The 16941-nt window shown below is 49.8% G+C and overlaps 1 protein-coding gene across 1 annotated transcript in view; it reads right to left on the bottom strand.

Moving 5' to 3' along the window:
• Gpr107 (G protein-coupled receptor 107) overlaps positions 1-16941 on the bottom strand; it is a 61494-nt gene that overhangs the window by 11329 nt on the left and 33224 nt on the right. The window contains exons 13-14 of the mRNA XM_021653118.2: positions 14527-14657; positions 11496-11539 (exon numbers count right to left, since the gene is read on the bottom strand). Of these exons, the coding sequence (XP_021508793.2) occupies positions 11496-11539; positions 14527-14657 (175 nt within the window). The remainder of the gene's footprint in view (positions 1-11495; positions 11540-14526; positions 14658-16941) is intronic.

Below are 16941 nucleotides of genomic sequence, written 5' to 3'. Positions count from 1 at the left end.
TGAGGGGCACTGTGGCCTGTCATCCAGGGCAACCACTAACTCGCTCCTTTCCTGTACTCTCATTTTTTTTTCTGCACGCTGCTCTGAAGGAGACCTGAAAATGGAAACTGTTTACATCAGAACTACCTCTCTAGCAGAGACATGTCCTGCTTTCTTTCGCAGAGTTCCAGGTGCCAGGACAGGGAGGAGCTGGCTGAGGGAGGATGGGTCTAGGCCGTGGAGGGTAAGGCAGGGTCTTCCATGGGGAATGAGTCAGGCAGTGAGGGGACCAAAGGGGTACCTCTATGGGACAGCTTCATGGACAGACAAGACTGGGGCTCAGCATGCTGGACCCTGGGGTGTGTGGGGCTGGCGACAGGGCCAGACAGAGAGTAAAGCAAGGTGAAGACACAAGACTGATCTTGTCCTTACTGGTGCTGAGGGACACAGGGAATTTTACCAAAGATCAGTAGTAAGAGCCCAGCTGAGTGGATGGCCCCACAGATTTGCATGACCCAGGTAAGGTCAGGTTCAGCAGGTTCAGCCAGACACTGCTGAAAGGAGAGACCTGGAAGGAGTCCTACAGGGATTCTGAAGGAAATGAGTGGGCAGAAGGGGACTATGGGGAGGCCCTGCCAACCACAGTGGGCTAATTATGGGGATTTAGAGCAGAGTGTGACACGTGGGCATCTCCCGTGTACCACATGCCATGATGTCACACCTCCAGGCCACACAGACACTTCTGAAGGGTGTCACTGCTGTAACTGAACCAGTGAGGCTCACACCCTCACCCCGGAAGGGTCCACTGCAGAACAGCGCCAGGCTACCCAGCACTCCTAGAGGTGATAAGCAGGTCTTGGAAGAATGTGAAGAGCTCTAGGCCATTTCCTAAACCAGCCATGATGACATCTGTGCTGACACCATGTCAATTAGCACGGCTGCAGGCGTGGCCTAAGCCCCTCAGGCCCGTGGCTGGGTTTCCCTGCTCAGCTGGGGATGGACCCAGAGCATCAGTCTGGTTCATCGGTTCATTCTAGCCATCCCTGATACCCTCTGCTCTGCAAGTGTGCAACTGCCGGTGAAGCAGGAGAGCGTTCAGCAGGTCAGGCCCAGTGCAGCTGTATGTACAAGGCTAAACCTCATCTGCTGCCTGTTACTCACGTGATACTAGGCAAGTCAGCTCCCCTCTCCGTCTGAACTCAGTTTGTTCATCTGTTAAGGCAGGAACAGTAATATCTGGCCTTAGGGTTACTGGAATGACCAGCAGGAACACAGCAGCAAACGGCTTGCACTCAGCACCTGCATACTCTGACATTACATGGGGCTTAGCCTGCATCGGGGTGGCCACTAGGACTGACAGAAACCCAGACTAATAAATACTGGAACAAAATGTGAACCTGGGACTACCAGCACGCCCAGGCTCTCCTGGAAACAGTGCTGCCTGCCATACGGAACTGATGAGTCAGGGTACAGAGCAGAGGAGGACCGGCCACAATGTAAAACCTCCCAGTATCCCGAGAGGAGCAGCAGCAGCAGGCACAGCTCAGAATCCCAAGCTTCCTTTTCTTCTCTCCCAAAGATTTCCCAGGAGTTTAGGAAGCTGACGGCTTGCTGCTCCCTGGACCACAGCGGGCTGGGCTCTCACGGGAGTGAAAGCTTGCAGAGGCTTGGCTATTTCTGACAATGCCACACTGGAGCAGCAAATATGGTCAAAGAATGAGCAGACAAGAAGGAAAATACTCTGAGTGGAGCCAGAAGCCCTCAGTCCCACCACATGCCTGCCCCTGGCCCCTGGCTCCTGAGTTTTTCCTGGCTCTGAGTTCCTTATCTGGAGGGGAGCCTCTTTAGGGCAGAGGAGCTTGTTCAGTGAACACCAGAGTGGGCCAGAGCTTTGTTTTCAAGACAGGGTTTCTCTGCGTAGCCCAGGCTGTTCAGGAACTAGATTTGTAGATCAGGCTGGCCTCACACTCAGAGGTTCGTCTGCCTCTGCCTGTGCTGGGATTAATGGTGTACTCCACCACCGCCTGGTTTAAACTGAAACATTCTTAGGGAATCTGGCCCAGGCCCAACTGTGGAGGTTGAACTCCTGCTGGGAGAGGAACAAGCAGCAGGCTTCAGCTCAGGGGTGCTCCCCAGGGAGCTTCTGCTTCCCTCAGAGAAAACAGCCCCAAGTGGAGCCTGAAGCTTGGCAAAGGCTTCTTCCTGCCAATGGCCATGGGAGGTGCCACTGCCCTTCCCCAGACTGTCACCCTCCCTCAGGTCATGGTGAGCACGAAGACCAAAGAGCAGGTGACAGCTACTTGGGGAGGAGAGCAGGAACATTTTTCTTAGGGATGCAGCCACTGACAAGCTGCCCACAAGCCCGGACACTTCCCCACAGCATGCCACACAGGCAGGTCTGCCTAAACTCTGCTGGGGCCCGGCCAGATGGCTCAGGAGGTAGGGGCCTGGATTCAATCTTCAGAAGCCATGGAATAAGATGAAAAGTGTCACCGTGACCCCAACAGGAACACTACAGCTCACACTCGTTCCCTGCTCCCCTGTGTGTGCACATGCTTGTGCACAAACACAAATAAGAAAACACAAAGTAAGGGCCAGTAAGAAGGCTCAGCAGGCAAAGGTGATTGCTCCCAACCTGGCAATCCGACCTCATCTCTGGAACCCACACAGGAAAGGAGAGGATGGATCCAAGAAAGCTGTCCTCCGACCTATCAACTGCACCCTATCACACACACGCGCGCACACACACACACACACACACACACACACACACACGAAAAGTTCTTAAAAAATAAAGGACAGGAAAGGAGGGGTGTGTGTTAAAGAGGGTTCCAGAAGCAGTGGGGGCTGAGAAGAGAAGAGATGGGAAAATGTAGTCAAAATGTACTCAGACATGTATGAAGCTGTCGACCAATTACAAACTATTTCTAAAAGGGGAGTGGGAAGGTAGGCCTGTTGTTTGTGCAGAGGACCCAAGGCTGGTTCCCAGCACCTGCATCAGTCGGCTCACAACCACCTACAACTCCAGTTCCAGGGGATTTGAACCTATCTTCTGGTCTCTTCAGACTCTACAAGCATGTGCATACCCCATGAATCATAAAATTAAATCTTTTCAAACCTAAAACATAAACAAAAACCAAACAAACGACGGCAGCTGCCCCAGTTCTGAAACTATCCAGAAAGTTAGAACCCCCTCAGTCATCACCATCTGTTAAGTGATACGGGCACTGAGGGTATGCTTACCATGTCATTTCTTTCTGCTTCTAGAGCAGGCAGGGGTGGCACACTCTGTCTGTGCAGTACCCAAAAATCTCTGCGGCTTCTCAGCTCTGCCACTGTAGGGCAAAGCAAGCCACCCCTAGACAGTCATGCCTACAGTCAAATACAATTTTATTTATAAAAAAACATGGGGACGTAGCTGAGTTGTTAAGGTTGACCAGTGTGCACAAAGCCCTGGGTTTGACTTTCAGCACCCACGTCTATAATCCCAGCACATGAAATATAATGTAGAGACAGAAAAATCAGAAGTTCAAGGTCAGTCTTGGCCACATAGTTGAGTCAATGCTTGTCTGGGCTACAAAAGATTCAGTTTCTTAAAAAAAAAAAAAAAAAAAAAAAGTTAAAGATAGCAGTATGAGAGCTGGAGAATTCAATTCCCAGCACCCACATCAGGTAGCTACAACACTCTGTAACTTTAGCCTCAGGGGCATCTGTACTTACCCTACCCACATGCGCACGTGCTCACGCGCACACACACAAACACAAATTAAAAATAAAATAAATAGCAACATGACCCAGTCCCCTAAAGCAGCCAATGGCTTGCTCCAGCAGCACCTAACACTGAATGTCTTCCATAGCTTTGAATGACCACTCGAGTTTCAGAATGGCAGGTCACTGTGCTGTCATCTCTACGCTACTTATGAGCAAAACAGACAGGCTGCACCAAGGGTGCAGGGGTGGAAACCTGTCTAGAGAAGCCAGAGGAGCCTGCAACAAACAACAACAAAAAAACGAACAACCCCCAGCTATGCCACACATGGCCAGAACTCTAAAGAGGCTGTGCAGCTCTCAGACCTGGGGGTCCCACAGCCTGACACTACACCTTCCGGTACATTACTCAAAATGGAGGCAACACATACCTCCATTATGAATATCATAATGAGGGTGAATATCAGGGTGAGAGAGGCATTCAAGGGGGCGTCAGGCAGGCTCTTAACATTGTGTTCTAGGGCCAGCAAGATGGCTCAGTGCGCAAAGGCGCCTGCAGCCAAGCCTAATTCAATCCCCATGACCCACTCGGTAGGAGAGAACAAACTTCCAAGTGTTGTTCTCCGACCACTACACATGTGCACAAACACACAAATATAATAATTAAAATAAAGTAAAAACTAAAACTTTATATACCGTGCCCCTGAAACTTCCTGAAACAGAAACCATACTCCCTAGAAGAAGCGAGTATCCCTCGTATGGACCTGGTCACCTTCTACCAGGCCCACACCCCACGGTTCCATCTCCTGAGCACCAGGGACAAAACTCCAGCACCTGGATCCTTGGGGACAGAGTCATCTCCAAAACACAGCATGACCCAGTGAAGACAAAGGCAAATGACTTGAAACGACACTTTTCCAAAGAACATATTAACGGGCAATAGGCTCCTAAAAATATGTATGTCATCATTCATCATTAGAGAAATGCAAATCAAAAGTCTGTGGGAGATTGTCTTGACTGATAATCGATGTAGGAAAACCCAGCCCTTTGTGGGAGGCACCATTCCCTAGGCAGAATTGGTAAAGAACAGTTTAAGAGAGGAGAAAGCTGACTGAGAATGAGCAAACAAGCAAGGATCTGTGTGCTGATTCTTTCTGCTCTTGAGTGTGAATGTGCAGTTTTAAGTTCCTGCCATGACTTTCCCTAATGATGGACTCTACCCTGGAATGCAAACCTAAATTTCTTTTCTACCCTAAATGCTTTTTTACCAGAGGGTCTCTCTCTCTTTCTTTCCATAGCAACAGAATGAAACTAGAACAGATAGCATACAGAGCAATACAAAACAAAAATGGGCTGTGGATGTAAACTCACTGGGTGGACAAGCGCTGAGCACTGAAAGCCTCAATTTAATCCTTGACACACCAAAAAAACCTAGATAATGATAATTGTTGGTGATGAGATGGGAAAGTCAGAATCCAACACAGATCCTGGCAAGAATGACAGCAGAGACAAAGTGGCAAACAGACACAGGAGTACCATGAGATTCAGAAATGCCCCTTGTGAGCAGACAGTAGACCTGGACAGATATGTGTACACCCAAGTTCACAGCAGCACTGTTCACTAGAACCAAAAGGCGAGAGCAACTCAAGCAACCCTTGATACATAGATGGTGAATGAAAAGTGGTACAAACCTACAATGCAATACTGTTTATCATTAAAAAGCCAGGAAATTCAGATGAGGCTACAATATGGGTCAAATTCAGGACACTGTGCTAAGAGACACAAAACAGGCACAGAAGTGCAGATACCGTGAATGTGAGGTCCCACTGCAGCTTTGTGTGAGTGTGTATGTGTGTGTTAAGGTGGGTGGTCGGAGCAGGGTGTCAGGAGCTAGGGTAAGAGCAGTGGGGAGGGCCAGAAACCTGGCAATGGATGGTGCTGACAGCTTCACAACCATAAGAAGTGTGGAACTCTTAACTGGACACTTAAAAACAGTTCAACTGTACTGCTGTGTGTGTACTTCACCACAGCAGCAAAAACAAAGAGAGCAGAGACGCTAGGAGGTGCAGCCCTGTGGAGGTACAGCACAACACAAGAGTGGGAGGCCACAGGCCACAGGCCACGGAAAACTGGCAGGGACGGCTCTGGGAACCAGTCCTTTGGGAGGTGTGTGTGCAGTTTCCTCTGGGCTGGATATGAGCGTTGCTGCGACACTGAGCAGTGATGACCCGTGTGAGACCCTCATGAAGGCAGGTCTACAGCTCCCCAGTAGAGGCACCAGGCCTCTTCTCTCCCTGAGAGCCTACGTAAGGAGCAAACAGGAGACTGAAGGGACCCCTTGGTGATCTAGCTGCCTGCAAGCTCCCCAAGCTCCTCTATGTAACTCCAGTAAGCCTGCTGGTTCACCCCCTGGGCTGGACTGTTCCTTAGGTCTTCCTATGATCTCTCCATCTTAGGTGAACAGACAGTTCTTGAGTTTCCCGAAGAGATGCCCAAGCTGAGGAGTCCCGCTCTATAATCATGGCACTGTGCTCCTATTCGAATCACAGCAGCACAGGAGGAGACTGGATTCACACTGGATTCATCTCAAGGAGGCTTAGTGGGCATGAGCTCCACAAATCACACAAGAAGCTTCGCACAACCAGATGTGGTACTCACACCTGTCATCCCAGCACTTGTGGGCCTGAGGTGGAAGGATCATCATGACTCTGGACCAGTCTGGACTAGAGCATAACTCTGACTCAAAACAATAAGCACCTAGGTCTGGAGACCTAGGTTCAGTGGTAAAGCCCCTGCTGAACAAACAGAGCAGTGGGGTCAGATTCCCTGGAACACGCGAAGGCCGGCTGCAGCCGCGCGCCCACCTGCAAGCCCAGAGCGCTGGTACAGCAGCGAGTGGCAGGTGGAGAGCCCTGCTCTGTGGTGCACAGAGCTGAACACCTGAGGGGACCTTATGCATACATCAGCATGTCGTGGTGTGTACACACACAGAGCGATAGGAAAAGCAAACAGGCAACTTTAGGTAGAAACACAGGTTTGCTCTTATCTAAACCCTCAAACAGATCTATTGCCCAGAAAGGCAGCTGCAGGAACTCCAGAGTGCCACGAGAATCATTGCACAGTCGCAGTGATGGTATGTGCTGAAGGCTTCTCACCAACACACCCGAGTAAAACACGGTTCCTTGCCAGGACGCAACTGGGGCTCAAATAAACACCTGTCCTGTGGGTGAGAACATTCCTCACTGCTGTCACAGGCCCAAATTCCGCCTTCTGAGGTTTTGCCCCTGCCTGCCTGTGATGGCATCTGCCAGTAAAACAGTGTGACATCATGTATCAGGTGGAGCTCACTGCTTCAGCAGACGGCAGCGCGCTCTCAAACACTGAAGCAGTTCTTAAGCAGTTCCACTCTGCACAGCCGTGAGGGTGTAAGAACTAGGAGGCTCACGCTCATGTGGCTGCCGTGAGCTTCCTATCCCGTCCTCTGTACTCAAAAGCACAACTTGTATCCTGGCAGTAAACACTGACACAGCGGCTGTCCTCTTTTCAGATACAAGCTGCAACCCACTGCACTGCAGCACCAAATGTCCCTTCCATTCTTCCACACTGGGTGTAAAGACAGGCACTTGGAACTGAGACTTGATGATGCAAACACTCGCTGGATCATCACAGACACTCTGAAAGGACAGAGACCCAGGTCACCCAGGAAGAGCCACCAACAAAGAACCTCCAGCCCTGGCTGGGCTGGAGAGATGGCTCTGAGGTTAAGAGCTCTCACTGCTCTTGAAGAAGACCTGGGTTTGATGCTCAGCAGCCTTGTGGCAGCTCACCATCTGTAACCCCGGCTCCAGAGCCTTTCCTGGCCTCCAAGGGCCCCAGGTGTGTATATGGCATACATACATACACACAGCCAAAATAGTCATACGCATAAAATCTATAAATAAAAGAGCCTGGTGGTTGCTGTGGTGGGCCACAGCCCTGATCCCGCCCAGACATCACTGACCTGGCAACACTTCTGCACACCATGAGGCACCAGGAGCACAGTGCTAGTTGTGGTGGTTTGAGTAAGAACGGCTTCCATAAGCTCATCTAGGTGTGACCTTGTTGGAGGAAGCATATCACGGCAGGGGTACTTTAAGCTTTCAAAGCCATGCCAGGCCCAGATCCTACCTCTCCTCGAGCAGATCAGGATGTAGCTTTGAACAATCTCTCCAGCACAATCCTGCCACACTTGCCTCCATGTCCCTTGCCATGACGATGGACTAAACCCCTGAAACTGTACGCCAGCCCCCAACTAAACACTGTCCTTTGTAAGAGTTGTTGTGGTTATGATGTTTCTTCACAGAAATAGAACACTACTAATGCCGTGCTATGAAGCCAATGCAACCAAAGAGCTCTGAGAGACAGTATCAAAACATATCCTGTGGCTAAGGTTCCTTTCTCAACAAGGCAGTTGCTCAGAATGAGGCCACACCTCCACCAGCTCGCAGCCATCCAATCACATGTTTCTGACGCGCATGGTAAATGGAAGGCTCTTTAGAATACTTCTTCTGCCTTTCCAGTAACAAAAGGAAAAGAAGCAGGTGACTAGAGGTAAAACCCATCAATCACATTCAGCAGTATACCCCCAGGCTGATCCTATAAGGTAGTGACACCAGAGAGAAACCCAGAGAGGAGTCGTCCTGCAGGTCCCAGGGCCACAGTCAGCTGATGCTGGCAGGAGGCTGGAGTACCGAGAGCCGCTGCACGGTGTCTTACAGACTCAGTCAGGCCCCTCAAAGGCTGGAGACTGCAGCGCCAGATGACCTGAGAGAAGCCTCGGCATGTGGTGGAAAAGAAAAGGCTGGGCTTGGGCAGCTTCTCCTTAAGGCTCTCCTCTGTGCTTCTTCAAGTTCGGCCAAAGGGAATCCAGAGACAAAGGGGTACACACGAACCCAACAAACAGGCTCTGAAACAGCATGCTCTTGCTTGCTCAGCCACAATGCACCTACACAAGCCCAAGTCTGGGTTAAGGCCAGGTGACAAGTGACTGGACAGAAGCTGAGGAAGCCAAATGCCAGGTTCCATCTGACCACATGCCTCCAGATCCTAGAACAGACCTCCCCGTGAGTAGCTGCCACTAGGACAGGTAAGCCACCCAGAGTGTGACCAAAGGCCCAGAGGACCCAACCCATGGGAACCAGTAGCCAGTACCTGGGCCCTAGGCAGGGCCATACTGTTAGCCTGGCCTGCTAACAGAGTGCTGTCCCTATGCTTCTCTGGGGGGACTTCCATCACTGGACCCGGCCTCCTTAACTCTGGAAGTTGTTTTTTAAAGAACAGAGTAAAGTGCCCAATTGTGAGACTTCCCCATCTGTCTCTCACCCTTTTGTAGGGAAAAAGGTTCTGTACCTTTGCTTCTTCTTGGGTTGGGATGCAAAGCCACTTTACAACTATAGAAGTCTCATACTGCCACCTAGTGGAAGTCAGAGGAATGACCGCATGTGCCCTTGATCTAGACCAGCAGTTCTGGGTTCAAACAACCCTTTCACAGGGGTCACCTAAGATCATTGGAAAACACAAATATTTACATTACAATTCATAACAGTAGCATAACTGTAGTTATGAAGTAGCAATGCAAATACTTTTATGATTGGGGTGATCACAACCTGAGGAACTGTATGGCAAGTTGAGAACCACTGGGGTAACTTGTCTGCAGAGACTCTTCATAGCTGCTGTGCTAGCTACACTAGACTAAGCCCCTTCTTGCCATCCTCAGCTAAGATCATGAGGATGGATCATCACAGACCAATCTCCAGTTACACGCAGGACCTTAAGGCAGGACGGAAGACAAAGTGGGGAAGGTGAACCGGGCAGAGGCTGGAATGACAATGAAAGGAAGATGGTTAAAAAAGGGGGGGGTGCGGCAAAGACCATCACCAGGGGACCACAAGGCCAAGGAGACAATCAGGCACAACTTTCCACTTGGGGAGCACTGCCCCTAGGATCTTAATTTAGAAACACCAAAACACCCAAGGAAGAAAGATACAGGAGACAAGAGGATCTCCGTGAGTTCCAGGATAGGCTGCGCTCAGTGAGACCTGAGAGACCTGTCTCAAAAATCAAACAAGCAAATAAAAGCAAAAACAGAAAAGAAAAAAGGTGGCGCAGCAGTTCTGAGCACTGGCTGCCCTCCCAGAGGACCCACTCCAATTCCCAGCACCCACACGGCAGCGCACAGCTGTCTGTAACTTACCCATTATGCATATAGACTATATGCAGGCAGAACAGAAAAATATATAAAATATCCCATCTTAATCCACTGAGGAAAACCCCTATGCATTAAGTTATAAGAGCAATAAGCCACCTTTTAATGTAATGTGCATACATGCATGCGTACATACATACCTACATATATACAACAGCAAACAACACTGCTGAACATTCCTGAACATAGCCAAGGCAGGCTTTCACCCAAGACAGGAGCTCCCTTCTGCCTACTGCAGGAGGCACTGGGAAGTCACTGCATGCTGCCCAAACCACCTGCACTCCAGCTGTGGCTCTCTAAAGAGAAAGTGCTGTAGAGGGGGTGTTGGGGGAAGAGAGGGGACCTCAAAGGCCTTGGAAGGAAAGAAGAGAGAACACGTGACAGAAAGGCTTTATCTCCATGGTGGAGATAACAGAAGTTGGCATTGAGCATCTGTGGAGGCCCACTGTCTCCTACACAGGGATGCCCAGGAGTTGCAGGAGCCTGGACAGCCACATGGGCTACTCTGGTCCAAGCTCAGCATAAATACCCAGTGAGCACACTCAGGCCTGAAGAGAAGTGGGACCTCAAAGCAGGGGCCATTCAATTCAATGAACACTTGGACACGGAAGGCAGAGGGAGGGCAGCTCGGTGGTAAAGGACATATTTTGTTTCATCTCAACACCAAAACCGCGAAACCAACCCCCAAAGCGAGAAAACCTGATATAAATCATCAAGCCTATGAAATGATCTGTAGCTAGTATTTTCTCCACATTCCTAAAATGAATCCACATTTTTCTAACAACAACAAATGCTCAGTGATGAAATTCTGGAATGCAGCTGGGGGAGCAATTTCATGTGCTCCAAGAACTGTTCCTCCACTCTGTGGGCCAGTCCACTGGTGTGGACCAGAAACACACCGCTCACTCACGCTCCACAACACAGACGGAGTTGTGAGAGCACAGTGCTAGGACACCAGGCAATGTGGAAGGCTTTTCGGCTACTGCTTCTCACTTCAAACAAACGTAGGCAGAGGGTGCTGACGTGGCCAGAAGGCTGCTGCACACGGCCACCCAGCCCTGCAGGCCCAGGATCCCAACACATCATTGCTCTTTGACCTTTCCCAGATCCCAACATTCCCTCCTGAGACAAGACTTGCTATTGGATTTGGTTTGGAAAGGTGAAGATCTTGGGCCAGGCAGGGTGGCACGTGCCTTTAATCCCAGCAAGCAGGCAGATCTCTGAGCTCAAGGCCAGCCTGGTCTACACAGTGAGTTCCAGGACAGCCAAGGCTACACAGAAAAACCCTGTCTTGAAATCAAAACAAATTTAAAAAATAACTATACGAACATACCAAAAGGTAAAGATCAGAATTACAATGGGCAGAAGTGGCACTCGGCTGCTGCCCCAGGCCTCCCTGTGTGACTCCTCTCTGTCTCTGTACCCCAGCACCTGCTGCCCCACCAAACCATGTCTGCTGCCCCAAACCTTGTCTATACTGTCCCCAGAAGCTGGTGCTGGGGGGCCCAGTTCTCAGCAGAGAAAATGTCAGTCAAGGGACACAAAAGAGCACAAGGGAACTTGCCTTTTCCATCTGTGGCTGAGGCTTCTTGTAAATGTCTGATTGACCTAAAAATAAGCATTTGGAGAACGGAGGTTAGTAGGGAAGCCTGCATTCTTTTCTATTTCTGGCTCCAGTAGCTGAGGACCCAAGCCCCCACTGCAAACTGAAAGGGTCGGACCAGATGACTAGACAGCACCCCTTCTAAAGCAAGAAATCTCTGCCAGTCCACACTTGGCCATTTATGGTCAAGCTGAGAGGAAGAGGCCCTCTGCTGGGGGAAGCAGGGCCAGCCGGGGGAACAATGGAACTGCCATCATTTCATTCTGCTCTCATTCGCCCAACCACCCTGTCCCTCAGAAGATGGCACGCCCAAGATGAGCAGCCCTGCCAGGCAGGGGAATGACCCAGGAGAAAGTCACTGCTGGTTGCTAAATTAAGGTCTAAAAGCTGTGAAGGTCTAGGGCTTTACATGATCTCACTGTACTTGGTTAGATGTACAGGTCTGGAAAAGGCCAGACTCTGGCAGCCTTTCTCAGGCTCTGCGGCGATGATGACTAATCGTCATCATTATGGTCTAGGCAGAGGACATTAGCGCTATTAAAGATGCCGTGAAGGCGGGCACTGTGGTGCATGCTGCAATCCCAGCACTCCGAAGGCTGACACAGGAGGCCTGCTGAGAGTTCAAGACCACCCCAGACTAAGAATGAGCATTAGGCTAGCCAGAGCTACAAAGTGAATCCCTGCTCAAATAACAAGATGTAACATAAAAAAAAAAAAAGACTTGGACCTGTAAGCACAGCTCATAGCCACAGTGGAAAGAAAGCCTGCCCTGAGCAGACAGACAAGGAAGTGCAATGGAGGCGGGTGAGGAATCATAGGCAGGGCTTCTGTTCCAACACTAACCCCAACAGACTCTTCTCTATGGAGAAATCACTTCTAAAACCTCAGTGAAGAACCCCAGTAATCCCCAAACATCATGAGGAAGTGAACACAGGAATACTATTAGCATAAAGGTAGTTTATGCTAGTGGAACCAAGGCTGGCTGAATAAGTTTTAATTTTAAAATTTTAGTGGTGCTATTTATTTGTAGTTAAATTAGTATGTATGTATGCGCATGTGTGTGTGTGGACATCAGAGGACAACTTGGTGGTATTGGTTTTTCTCTTTCCCCCGGGGATCAAATTCAGGTCATTAGGCTTAGTGGCCATTGAACCATCTCACTGGCTCACGGATGCTATTTCTTCTATATTTATTATAATATCATCTCATGCAGCAATTTTCAGAAAACAATTATCACAAAGGATCTTGCCACTGGGCACCTACTCAGTGCTGTGATCAAGGGACAAGAAATGACCACTGGTGGCTCTATGCTTTTGGTGGTTTGAATAAGAATGGTCCCCATAGCCTCATATACTTGAATACTTTGTCCCCAGCTGGGGGAACTGTTTCAGAAGGATTAGGAGGTGTGGTCTTGTTGAAGGAGGTGTCAGTAGTGGTAGGTTTTGAGGTTGAGCTAGCACGCTCTGCTGCCTACTTAACAGATCAAGATATGAGGTCTGGGCTACTGCTCCTGTGCCATGCCTGCCTGCCTGCTGCCATGCTCCCTGCCATGACAGTCATGGACTCAAACCCTCTGAAACCATAAGCCCCAAATAAACTCTCTCTTGTACTAGCTGTCTTGGTCACGGTATCTTATCATAGCAATAGAAAACCGAGAAAATATTCAGCTGGGACCCTTGTACTTCAGGGTTCCAGCAACTGCAGACATTAAGAGTAGGACCTAACTCTGGCTTCCCAACACTCGAGGACAACACTGACCATTCTGGGTAGAGGTCTGAGCTGCCTGTTGTGGGCAGGATGGCAGGGTAGCTGGGGAGACTGCGAGGTTATGGTCTCACCCCACTTCTTTTCTTCTGTAGGGCTGCCCGAGGTGGGCAGGCAGCCCCAGTCATACACCAGCAACTGCTGTGGCGCTGTAACTTAAGTCTGGGCACCCTTCCTTGTGGACCCAGGAACTCAAAGGCAACATCCACTTTCTTTTCTGAGACAGGATCTCATACGGCCCAGGCTGGTCACAAACTTGCTATGTGGCAGAGGATGGTCTTCAACTTACTGTCCTTCTGCCTCTACTTTCTCCTTGCAGGGCTTCCAGATGCACCACCTCGCCATGTTTATGCTGTGCTGGAGAAGGAACCCATGGCTTCAAGCATGCTAGGCAAGCACTCTCATCACCCAGACCACATCCTAGCACTCCTAGCTCTCCTCTACACTAGTAGCAGCTGGTTGACTTGCATATTTATGTTGTACAGAGAGTATGGGGAGGGTTACTCTAACGAGAAACATCAATAAGCAGAGTGGCTGGACAATGCACCCAACAACTTAGGATTCCAGAAAGCACCGACTTACAGCAATGGGCACTGCCAGAAAGCCCAACTCACTTCAACAATAACCATCATGAACTGTGCTGGAGAAGCCAGGGACCAGATACCAACAATGAGTGGGGGCTGTGTAATCACCAGCCTGTTCTGTCTACTTGACTGCGCTAGAGCACCAATTTGCCCACCTCTGCCATGATTTCACAAGGACTCCTTTCCTCACGGAGCATGGCAATGACTTCTTCACACAATCGAAGTGCAAGCCTAAACCCTGTCATTTCTGGGTCAGAGCAAGCCACTCTCCAGAGGCCTAAAACCTGAGTGGCCTGAGAACTTCCACTAGTTTATGTCAGAGTATGTTCTCATTTTCTATGTAAAATGGCAAAAAAAATGATTCTCCTCTCAGCCCTTATCAGACTCTAGCTGACATTTTACATGGCCACTAAGCTCTCGCCTCTAGACCTTTCTCGACAGGGTAGGACTGGGCTCTGCATCCTATGGTCCAGACCAACTCTACAGGGGTCCCCGGGCAACTCTCAGTAGCTCAGGCCTAGGATATGAATTCCCTTAATCTCACCCCTAGCTAGTTATTTGGGGAAGCCTGGGGTCTCCAGGGCTGTCTTCTTCAAAGAGATGCCCTGTGACTGGCTGCACACACACTGCCCTCGGTTACTTACCACACCACTGGGAAGAGGATGGCGCCACAGCACAGCAAGTCAACCAGGAACAGAGAATCCTTCCATAAGCCGTACTCTGTTGTGCCCTCCTCGGTAGACTCTATGATGATGTATGCCACATTTGCCAGCACCTACAGGACATGGGACCCCAAAGCATACGCACTGTTGTGACAGTGGCCCAAAGTGGGATGCTCACCTGTGCTGTCAGCCTCAGCGAGAGCTGCAGTGATACTGTCAGATCCATAAACTCCCTGAGAACCTTGTTTCCCAGCTTGCTGCCTCCTGACCCTGGCAGGCTGCTGTGTGATTTCCAAAGTGGGTATAGATTCCCCCTGGCCCTTCCTCTACTGGGATCTATAGAACACTGGGCCTTTTTATAAGGTAGTTTGAGTCCCTTAAACTGCCATGGTGAAGGCGAAGGTGAAGATGAAGGCGCCTCAGCTGTTTCTACTCTGTCTGATCAGGCCTTCCCAGCCTAGGACACAGACTCAGTGAAGACTACAATAACCAGACTCCAGCCATCAAAAGACTGCAAGCAGGCCAGACCCTAGCCAGGCCTACCCAATTAAAGTACCCCCAAATCCTTGGCCCACAGAAGTGGAGATTTCCTGTTTAGTCTTGCCTTAAATCGTCATGTTTGGGGTGGCATGTAGCAAGGGTAGTGGAAACCCTTTGTTTGGGGCACCCAAGCCTCAGGCAAAGCTACCAGGCAGGTGACTCTTCACATCCCTCCTAGCTAGGATGCCACCCATCCTCAGGCCCAGCTCTTCCAGAGAGTTCCTGGTTCTCAGGGACAATAACTGAGTCGCTGAAACAGAGACCAGAGGTCAGAGCAGCAAGAAGTGCAGACTCTTCTGCTCCTCACGTGGGCGGACTGTCCAGTCCCCCTTCCTGCACAGGACACAGATCTTCCTGAGGCCCATCCACCACCAGCCTTATTTCTATTTTTTTTTTTGCAACTCATTATTATTATTATTATTATTATTATTATGTTACATTTTATTAACTCTAAATCCCAGCTGTATCCCGCTCTCTTATTCCCTCCCAATCCCACCCTCCCTTCCTCAGCTCCTCCCTGCCCCTTTCCAAATCCACAGATTGGGGATTTGGTCTGGCCCTGTTTTATCAGGTATCTTCAGGACTGGCTGCAAAGTCCTCCTCTGTGGCCATGTCTTATTTCTAACTCCACACTAAGGCTGTGTCTTGTGCGCTTAGCCCTGTCCGTGGATTCTTAGCAGGATATGGACAATTTTTCAACTGTACTATGCATCAGGGAAGTTTATGACTTATGGTATTTACTTCTAGGGAGTACCATGAGCCATGATAAAAGAGATAACGATGAGGCATGTTGGAGCTGGAGAGATGGCACAGCAGTTAAGCAAGCTTGCTGAGCAGTCATGAGAACCAGCGGCTGGATCCCAGCATCCATCTCACAACCAGGTGTCCTCAACACAATCACAAGCCCAGCTCAGCTCGGAGTGGGATGGAGACAGGGTGACTGCTGGGCTTGCTGGCTTCCAGCCTCGTCTAGAAAGGCAAACCCCAATTCCACTTGGGGCTCAGTTCAAACACTCTGCTCAGAGGCAGGGCTGAGCCACTCCCTACAGGGCTCCTGAACATCAGGTACTCACTCCTGCTTCAGCGCTTCAGGTGAGGGCGAGGGTGAGGTTCAGCAGACCTTGCCTTTTTAAGGTCTTGGGTTCCGTGCCAAGCACGGAAGGAAAAACAAAAGGGGAAGGAAAAAAAAAAAAAGAAAATTTCTGGTACTCCCCAAGGCAAAAGGAAGCCACTTAGACTTTGGTCAAGACCTTCCCAGACCAGTCCCATTGTCTAAATACTAACTTCCTTATCTTCAGTTTCCAACATCCTTATTTCCTTAGGATGACAGTTAATGTGGCCTTGTGTGTTCACCTCACAGAGGAGTCAGCAGCACAGATGTTTCTTTCTCACATCCCAGCTCAGGCCAGGGTAGGAATCAACAGACCAAAAGGCCTGAATCTGCCAGAAGGGACATGAACAGCAATTCCCAAAGATGGAGAAAGAACTCAGGTTCTGTCATGAATACACTCGTAAAACCACGGCAGGTTATGGAAAACCATATGCCTAGAGGTGGCCCTGGTGGCTTGGTCACCAGAAGACCTCAGCCTGTCTGGTTCCTCTGTCGACACAGTCACAGGTATTTGTGGCTTCTCTGTTGCCTGTCATATTCCTTTTCTTAAGCATCCAACCAAGTCTCATCTGCATTACAGGCCTTCCAAATCACTCTGAGGGACTACTTTCTCCTTGAAAACCTATAGCAACTGGTCTGGGTCATTGGTCTGGTGTTAGCAGCTCACACTCCTTGATGAATGTTGCCAAGCAGCCAATCAATCCCAGAGATGATGTGGCCCAGAAGTTTCACTCTTCCTCCCTCTC

Source organism: Meriones unguiculatus, chromosome 8, assembly GCF_030254825.1.
Source record: "Meriones unguiculatus strain TT.TT164.6M chromosome 8, Bangor_MerUng_6.1, whole genome shotgun sequence".
Classification (NCBI taxonomy): Eukaryota; Metazoa; Chordata; class Mammalia; order Rodentia; family Muridae; genus Meriones; species Meriones unguiculatus.
The sequence above is the reverse complement of the archived record's forward strand: the minus strand, read 5'-3'. Positions and strand labels throughout refer to the sequence as shown.